At 54.7% G+C, this 9,247-nt stretch overlaps 1 protein-coding gene across 1 annotated transcript; it reads right to left on the bottom strand.

Moving 5' to 3' along the window:
• Positions 1–409: 409 nt before the first annotated feature.
• LOC110293809 (cytochrome P450 2W1) lies at positions 410–5,109 on the bottom strand. Its single transcript, XM_021161664.1, has 9 exons — positions 4,903–5,109; positions 3,810–3,972; positions 3,422–3,571; positions 3,190–3,347; positions 1,705–1,878; positions 1,249–1,387; positions 985–1,169; positions 696–837; positions 410–597 (listed from the first exon to the last, which is right to left on the bottom strand). Exons 1-9 carry the CDS (start codon positions 5,083–5,085, stop codon positions 410–412), a joined length of 1,482 nt encoding a protein of 493 aa, XP_021017323.1. The 5' UTR covers positions 5,086–5,109.
• Between the last annotated feature and the right edge of the window lie 4,138 nt (positions 5,110–9,247).

Genomic DNA, 9,247 nt, shown 5'->3' with positions numbered 1-9,247 from the left:
GGGGAGGGAAGAACAATGAAGGGATTGGAGTGTAGTCTCTACCCTGAGGATTTGGCTGCCTTGGGGACCAGAATAGAAAAGTGTCTGTAGTGTCCAGGTGTAAAAGCCTGAAAGGTGAGTTAGGGTTCCTATAAGCCCATATCAGGACAGGGTAGGGCTGCTGCACTGGGCCGATGTGCCCTCTGCCCATGATGCCAGATGAAAGGCCAGCTTCCAACCTCCACAGACGGGTAAGCAGCCTTGACACCACTGTACACTGAGTCATAAGAGCTGAGGTGGTCCAGAGGGACAGTGTGGGACTGTCTGCCTATCATTCATTGCTAGGAATGCTACAACCACCCCCAAACCTGCAGTGCACCCTGGAGAAGAGGTAGGCTAGGCTCTGGTAGTTTTCCAGTATGTGTGCACCCTAAGATCTCGGCACCACACACAAGGTCTGGGCAGGAGGCCGCATGGTGAAAGCTGGGGCAGGCCGTAAATCCAGGTCTGCAGGGCTGAGGCCAGGTGGGGGCAGTAGGCGGTACCGCTGAAGGAGGCCAGCGAACAGCAGAAAGAGCTCTGTCCTGGCCAGGCTCTTCCCAACACAGACCCGGCGACCTGCAAGAGAAGCCCATGTAAGATGCCAGGCCTGCTCCTGGAGGGGAGAGGGCTGAGCAGGAGCTGGTGTAGGCACACCCCGAAGGCTAGCAAGTTACCAGCGGAGAATGGCAGGAAGGCCCCCCGCTTCATAAAGCGCCCCTTCGCATCCAGAAAGTGGTTTGGGTTGAACTGGCTTGGGGTCTCCCACTGTGTCTTGTCCAGGAGCACTGAAGTCAGCAAAGGAATCACAGGAGTGCCCTGTGAAGCAGAGGGGTCCCGGGGTGGGTAGGGGACGAGGGCAGGACACCATCTGGGGGAGTTCCTGCCTGCCCCACAGGTGAATATAAGACCCAGGAAGTCCCCCATGCACCCCAAGTCAAAGGGAAGAAGTAAGTGGGGCCCCACCTTGGGGAGCAGGTAGCCACCCAGCTGGATGTCAGCAGCTGTGCAGCGGGGCACATGGGGCAGGAGTGTGATGTACCGCTGGACCTCATGCAACACAGCACTGGTGTAGGGCAGTGCTCTCTGGTGCTCTGGTTGAGGCAGCTGCCCAGGACCCAGCACTCGGTCCAGTTCCTCCTGCACACGACCTAGGCCAGAGGGTAGCACTGTATGGGTGAAGCCCCATTCCTAACCCCCAAGAGTTCTCTATCATGGGGTGACTCTCACCCTGCACATGTGGGTGCTTAACCATCAGGAAGACGGCCCACTGCAGCGTGGCCGCCGTGGTCTCTGTTCCAGCCATGACCATGTCCAGTGTACAGGCCAGAACATTGGCCTCGCCAAACATGTCCTCAGGGTCATCCTCCTGCAGGGAGAGTGGTCAGAACTGGGCTCGAATCTCGGAGGATCCAACCCCATCCTGTACGCCCAGCCTAGTTCCAGGACCCGGAGGAGGATGGGCAGAGATCAGGCTGGGTGGAAAGCACTGGTGTTTACTGGGGGGTTCACCCAACATCAGTGCCCACTCCAGGCATTCACAGGGGCCAATCTCATAGAGGAGACTGAGACTCCCAGAGGTCCTCAACAGATGGGGAAGAGCCCTCCATAGTTCCCCTCCCGTGAACTGGGGCCTCCAACACCCCACCACCCCCGTCTCCGATGAAGCCCTGTCCCCGTCCACACCTGGCCCTGCTGAAGCAGAGCTTCCACATAACTCTGCGCGGTACCGCCGGTTGGCAAGGGCGGTCTCCGCGTTTCCAGCAGGGTTCTCAGGATGGTGCGCACCTCCTCGATCTTGCTCAACACCGGCCTGTGCAACCGCAGGAAGGCCCCCAGCCGGGGGAACGTGTTGAATAGCTGCGTGTGGGCGGGACAGTGGGGTGGAGTAGAGGTGAGATGACAGGTGCAGTTACTGTGAGCAAGCCAATCCATCCATCAGGTGCAGGCTCTGGACAAACGAGTCAGGGCAATGCTGCCCCTGGCCACAAGAGGGCACTAGACCAGCAGTACTGGAGGCTTGTCAACCCTCCTGGAAGTCCAGGGAGCAGGAGAAAAATCTCAGGGTGTTCAGGAAGGAGCCAGCTGACCTGATACATTTGGATAGCTCTGTGCAAGATCCAAGTACTCTTTGCTCCCCGGAAACATGTTCCTTTCTATTATCGCTGAAGGGAAGGAGTCATAGCTATGCGGGCTCACAGGTCCTTCGGACGGGCAATGTGTGACTTACAATAGAGTGGGTCTGGTGCCAGTAAGTCTTCAGAATTCTGGGTGCATTAGCAATTACTGGGGAAATGCCTTATATTGCTCTAAATGGTGGGGACCATCTCTACTGCCCAGGCTATGGGGGGGGGGGCACCTCCTTCATCCCCCATAGGGAGTGCTCTGGGATTGAGCTCACTGCCTGCTCCTACTACTTGAATGGAAAGACCAAGCTTAAGAGCAGGCTCACCACAGTGGCTGCTCCTCCTCAGCCCTGTAGGGCCTCATCCTGAGCCAGGACCCAACAGGAACAGATGCTGGCTCAGCAGCTCCTGGCCCTCGGGATTGCCCACCTTCCAGAGGTGAGCCTCTCATAAGGCTAGGTGCTACGTGTCTAGGCTTCAGTGTCTAGTCCAAAGCCAGGACTCTTTAAATGTTAGGGCCCTGGACATTAGAAAGGCTGAGTTTCATGATTTCTGTGATGCGGAGGTCAAGAAGGTGCCTAGCCAGGCATGGTAGCACACACCTTTAGTTCCAGCATTCAGGAGGCAAAGACGGGTAGATCTGTGTGATCGAAGCCAGCCTGGCCTACATAGACAGTTCCGGAACAGTCAGGGCTACATAGAGACACTCTCTATCAAAAGAATAAATAAGTACAAGGAAACGTGCCTGGGTGTGGGGGACCCCTCGGACTCAGGTCCCACAAACTGTAAAGGTCCTCGCACACACTTCAGCAGCTGCACTTATTACTATAGGGGTGTGTGAAAAGGTGGGGCTCTTTGGTCCAAATGCCCCATCTGCCAGAGAGCACAGGGCCTGGTTCATGTGCAGTCTGTCTTTAGCCGATGTCACACATCCATTGTTTGAAGATTGTTAGGTACCAACCAGCCCTGACCTCAGGGTTTAGAACTGGGCCCAACATTCTAGTTCAGCTGGGGCTCAATTTCCTGTCGGGTGGCAACCTCTCACCTGTATGCCAGGTGACCCCAACAGGACCATGACCTGGTCAATGAGACTCAGCAGGGACACAAACACAGGATCCTGGTAGTCAAAGCGCTGGCCGAAGAGAAGTGTGAAGGTGATGTTGCAGGGTGCCCAACCCAGCAGGGCTAGGGGGAGGGGCTGGCCTGTAGGTCAGGGAGAAAGATAGGCCTCAGATGGGAATAGATGCTGGGCAGGGGCATCCTGGTCCCCCACTCACCTCCATAGCTGTCCAGCTGTCCTTTAAGACAGGCCAGCTCCTGCAGCGCCTTTCCCACCATGGATGGCTGTTGCACACCCAGGCTCTGCAGTGTGCGCACCGTGAATTGGCGACCCACCCTCCAGCGAGCTCCAGAAGAAAAGAAGATGCCTGTTGGGTAGACATGAGCCATGAGTGCCAGCCACGCCCCATCTGATGATGCATGCAGGGAACAGGGGGCCCACTCTGGGGGGGGGGTGCAGGCTCAACTCCAAGCCCCTCCCATTTGGAGGTTACCCTGGGTCATACTTCTCCTGCCTTGCAATAGGCTGATCCTGTCTCTCCCTAGTACCAATCCAAGAGGCCTAGTCCCCTCCCCATCTGGCAAGGAACCCTAATGCCCACCTACCCCCACCTCGCTGGATGTGCTGGAAGATGGGAATTGGAGGCCGGTCGGCTAGATCATGCCCAGTTCCAACCAAGGCCTCCCTCACCACCTCATAGCCTGACAGCACCACGGTCTTCTGAGATCCCAGATGGATTGTGAACATCGGCCCGTAGCGTTCTGAGAGCTGGTGGGGACAAACAGGTGTCAGACAGGCAGTCTCCACCCACCCTCTAAGAGTTACATACAGCTGTATTGTATATAGGCTGGAAGCTAAAGAGCTGGAGAGAACCCCAAGAGCCCCTCCAGTCTCCCCAGGAGGGGGCGCTGTTCAAATGTTCAAACTTCCATCACCCCACTTCAAAGAGAAAACGTTGAAAAAAATGAGAAAGCTAGAGTGGAATTTGTGGGTCTCACCCAGAGTCGTGGCTGGATCTGCCTGATCTCTACTCCTCAGACTCGGCTCTGAGGTAGGGTCTGAGCCTCTGAACCTAGTGCCTGCAGCCACGTCGGAGTCTAGCCTGATCCACCCTAGGAAAGGTGTGGCAGAGCCACTTCAAGCTAGCTCTGCAGTTGTGTGGACTTCTCTGCAAACAAGAGTCCCCCCAGACAAAAATCAAGGTCCTCCATCCTACTGAGTCAGTTAACCCTGGCTAGTGGCGGTGCAGCCAGCTTACCTTCATGTCTGAGTTCTGGGGAGAAGCCGTACCCAGCTAATACCCTACCCAGACAAGGGCACTGCTGCCCTGCCACATTTCCAACACTTCTAGACACACCTGCCAGTCTCTTCCTCATTGTTCCAGAGCCCACCCTGCTCACCAATCCTGAACCCTGACCCTTGACTGCTGCCCCGCTCTATCTATCTATCTATCTATCTATCTATCTATCTATCTATCTATCTTTTATTTGCAATTCTGGGATAGAACCAGGCCCTCATGAATGCTAAGCAAACACACTACAATGAGCTATATCCCTAGCCCTAGGCCACTCTTGCTTCCAATATCTGCTCTCTGGGGCCAAGCCTCTGGAATCCCGAATCCCCTCCTGGCTTCCCTTGTCAGTGCTGGGACACAGACACCATGTGAGCTGTGAGATGAAATAGGGTCGCCCACCCTACCTCCATCAGTGCCCGGTCTTGTTGGGTCACACCCAGCAAATGCAGGTTCCCCAGGAACGGCAGAGGGCGAGGCCCAGGGGGCCACCGAGGGGCCAGGGAGGGGCTCCGGGTGCAGCCCTGGAGCAGTCCCCACAGCCCCAGAAGGAGCAAGATCCCCCAGACACCCAGGAGCAGCAGAGCCATGTGAACAGCTGGATAGCAAATCCTCAGCTCTCCAGGGGCCCAGTGAGCCCTCTGCCTTATAGCCATCCTCCCCAGGGCGTGCCGGCACCCCACCCACCCCACCACCCAGAGAATGTGGAACGAGCAGTTTGCAGGGGACAGCCCAACAGGAGGCTTAAAGGTACAGGTTATGTGGAATGTGGGGTCTCCTCTGTGGCAGGGGGCCTCGGTTGGGGGTTGAAAGGACCTCTGTAGGCAGTACAGGGCCAAGACTTTTTGGGCACAGGTTATCCAAGCCTGGGTCAGGCGAGGTCAGACTTCCAAGATACCTACATCCATCCCTCCCTGTCTCCTCAGGTTCCGGTGTCACAGTCAGAGCCGTGTCTATTCTGTCCCCCACTTTGGGAACCGATAGTTCTCCGTGGTCTCCCATCAAAGTGGAACTTACGGGACTCTGAGACTAGACCCTCATCCTGAAAGAAAGGATGAGGGTCCCCTGTGTCTCAGGCCCCTAGTGCCCAGCAGGTACACTGAATGCCCTGTGCAGCCATCAAGGACCTCTCTCACCACAAGGACCTCAAAGCTCATAGCCTTCAGAAGCAGTGAGTGTCTGCTGAAGCTGAGGGAGCTCACTCACCCCAGCAGCCTAGAGTAAGAGGCACAACCACCCGGACACTGAGGGGCCATCCCATTTAGGAGACTGTGAACAGACCCAGCAGGTGGCTGGGTTTACAGCCCTAGCTGTCTGGGCTCTAATCCTGTCTCTTAAACCCTGGAGGCCTCACTGGGGAGGAGGTGCCTCGGTGAGAAAGGGCTCTTGGCACCAGAAGTAGCTGGGTTGCTTCCTGCAGCCTGCCTCGACATGAGGCACCTGGAGTCCTATCCCCCAAGCAGGGCCCCTCACCACGGGGCCTATCCCCTGGGGTGATAGCCACACCCTGCACAAATGCTGAGCTGAGGAAGGCGCAGAAGCCATCCACAGTCCTTACACCCAGGTCTTGTCTGTGGAGAGAAGCCCAGCCTAGACTGCATTCACCCTAGCATCTCTATTCCCTGCAACAGCATGTCCCTGGGACAGCTCCCTGTCGCTACTGTGGATGTCTGGGTCATGGTTCAACCAACTGCCACCAAGGCCACTTACAGAGCATCCAAGCTAGGGCCCCTACCCAGACAGGAAAATCTACATAATTGCTGCAAGAAATCCTTACTGAGCAGTCGCTATGTGCCAGACTTGGCCAGGAGCGAGGGCTATGGAAATCAGAGGCAGAGGAACCAACAGGATTCTGATGACACAATCCCAGGGCAGGATTGGTGTGGCTCCGTTTGCATGTATTGGAAAGGAGGAAGTCAAGGCAGATGGTATGCTGTGGTGTCTGCACGGTAGCTGGTGAGCTGAGATTTGCCTGGCCATCAGGGACAATAAATGGGATGTGGAGGTAGGTGTAGAAAAGCCAGGCAGGCTGGGACAGGAGACTTGTCAGGGTGATCGGGGCTGTAGTCTGCAGCCCCTCCTGGAGCAGGCACGAGCTCCCATGCCAGCATGAGAGTCCCCATGGCTTCAGCGAAGACCCCAGAATTGCCTGGGTGGGTTAAGTGTTCTGGTGTCCAGGCATCTCTGGACAACTTCCCCTGCAGGGTCCATGCTTCTGCATGGCTGTCTGGTGTGGCCCAAATCCTCCCGCTTCTGCCTCCCAGGGCTGGGATCACAGACAACACCACTCAGCTACCTTGGGGGTTATTTTGGGGAAGGAATTTTGCTGTTTGTTGTTATGGTGTTGTGGTTTGTTTGATACAGGGTCTCATGTAGCTCATGCTGGCTTTGAACTCCTGCTCCTCCAGCCTCTCCTTCCCTAGGGCTTCGATTACTAGTATGCACCATGAACAGTTGAAAAGGTCTGTGTGTGTGTGTGTGTGTGTGTGTGTATGTGTGTGTGTGTCCGTATGTGTGTGAGTACAAACACACACATACCACAGCCCGTGTGTAGAGGTCAGAGGATGACGTCTGGTATCAGTTCTCACCTTGAACCTTGTTTGCAATGGGATCCTTTGCTTGTAGCTGCCTATGAGCTGGTGTGAGGGCTTCTGGGAGTCCCGCTGCTCTCTCACCTCCTATCCTGCTGTAGGAGCGCTGGGATTGGGGGATAATTTCACATCCATCTTCACATAGGATCTGGGATCCTCAGACTTGCACAGCAAGCATGTAACTCTTGAGCCACACATCTCCCCTGTCTCACCTTGTGGATTCAGACAGGATCTCTCCCTGGCCTGGAGCTCACCAACTCTGCTAGGCTGGCTGCCCAGCTCGCCTTCAAGGGTGTTTGCCTCAGCCTCTTCAGCTGCATTACAAATGTGTACCACATGCTTTTTGCCTGGCCGTTTGCATGGGTACTGGGGATGGAACACAAGTCTTCACGGTTGCACAGCTTGCCCATCTATTCTCCACATGTATAATGTTATTAACATATACATATATATTAACATATAGCATATACATAGACCACATACATAACGCACATATTCTGGGTTGCAGATTAGCAGCACAGGCACAGGCACCGTTTAGCAGCAAACCATTTACTGAAGCATGCACCAGGAGCAGGGCTCCATCTACCAGCACTGAGAGAGGGAGGGAGGGAGGGAGAAAGAGTTTACATGACTGTGTACCCAGAATTAGACATGGGCCTCCTCTGCTGTGCTGGGCGTGGTGGGGTGAGTGTTCCCGTTGTTCCCTGCCTTAAGCTGTCACAAAGCAATCGGCTAAAGATATGAAGGCAGAACGGAGGCAGGTGAGCGCACCTGTGACCCCAGCTCTGGAGAGGCTAAGGCAGGAGGAGTGTGAGCTCTGGAGCAGCGCGTCCTATATAGGAAGACTTGACACTGCACAGCCACAAGAGTTGCAAAGTAGATTCTGAGCGAAGCTGCTGGAGTTTGTTATTATTTCTTGTGGTGCTTGCTGAGAATCAAACCCATTGCTTGCTAAGCAGGGGCTCTACCACTGAGTCACGCCCCCAGCCCCTCACTGGGGGATCCTAGGCAGATATTCAATAAAAGAATAAAAAAGAAATAAAAAGGAAGGATATGGCCTCTCCTAGGTATGGGGAAGTTTGTTGTAGATATGAGGGCAAGCATAACTGGAGGCAGGGGCATCTGGGAGAGTCCAAAGTGGACATGACCCTGAGCAGGGCCATGTGAGGAGAGGGGTGGTAGAGACTGGAGAACTAAGAGAGTAAAGGGGACGTGAAAAGAGCCGGGTAACCAAAATGGCTGGATTATAGAGAGAAATTCAGCTGTGGGGCAGAGCAGCCCAGCCCCTCAGCTGGAGAAGTTTAGGACAGAGGGCATGATATGCCAGCCATACTCACCTTATAACAAGTAGGAGGCAAGGGATGCTGGGAGAACCTGGCAGCCAGGTCTGCTTTGATATGTTAAATAGGTACCTCCATTTAGTTATTTTTCCCCAGATTTGAGACCTAACACTCTACTATTGAATTGCATCCCCATCCTAATTTTAAAGATGTTTAAAGACAGGGTCTATACCCCAGGTTGACTAAGTTGACCTGATCCCCTCCTCCTCCCCACTTCTCCAGAGTGCAGGCTGGCACTGCAGGGGTGCACCATCAGGCCTAGTAGCTGTTGGTGTGTGTGTGTGTGTGTGTGTGTGTGTGTGTGCATGTGCGCACACACTGAGGATTAAATCTTAGCTTTACTAAACTAAGTCCCCAGCCCTGGGGCTGTTCTCTTTTTTTAATTTTTATGGAATTTCTCCACACCCAACAAAGGTGTGGCGTCAACTGTCTCCAGCACAGTTACTCAATCCACTGAGGGTCTGTTCTCATCAGACTTGGTGGGGCCAGACTGAGGGATGCCCCAGGCTATCCCTGCATGCAGAGCTCTGATTGACTGGCTCGGGCTACATTTAGCCTTGACCTGATGTGGAGGTCAATACCCACCAAAGGTGGCCACATAGATGGTCCCTATCATATGTTCTTTGAGTAATACGATGTTGTCATCTTCTATCAGAAGGGGTCTGTATTTCCCACACTGTATGGATGCTGTTAGCACCCCAGAAGCTAGGGCATTGAGAGATATAGTTCACACCAAGTTTTGAGGCCCTAGTGCCTTGCTGGGAGGAAGCCGGGGTAGCCTGCAAGAGCCCAGGTGTAGAACACACACACACACACACACA

This window comes from Mus caroli, chromosome 5 (assembly GCF_900094665.2).
Source record: "Mus caroli chromosome 5, CAROLI_EIJ_v1.1, whole genome shotgun sequence".
Taxonomy (NCBI): Eukaryota; Metazoa; Chordata; class Mammalia; order Rodentia; family Muridae; genus Mus; species Mus caroli.
This window is presented reverse-complemented; position numbering and strand designations above follow the sequence as displayed.

Coding starts and splice junctions, on each gene's coding strand:
- LOC110293809 (XM_021161664.1), bottom strand. CDS start 5,085: ATGGCTCTGCTGCTCCTGGGTGTCTGGGGGATCTTGCTCCTTCTGGGG. Junction 3,572..3,809: donor GCACATCCAGCGAGGTGGGG/GTAGGTGGGCAT, acceptor TCTACCCAACAG/GCATCTTCTTTTCTTCTGGA. Junction 1,170..1,248: donor TAAGCACCCACATGTGCAGG/GTGAGAGTCACC, acceptor CCTCTGGCCTAG/GTCGTGTGCAGGAGGAACTG.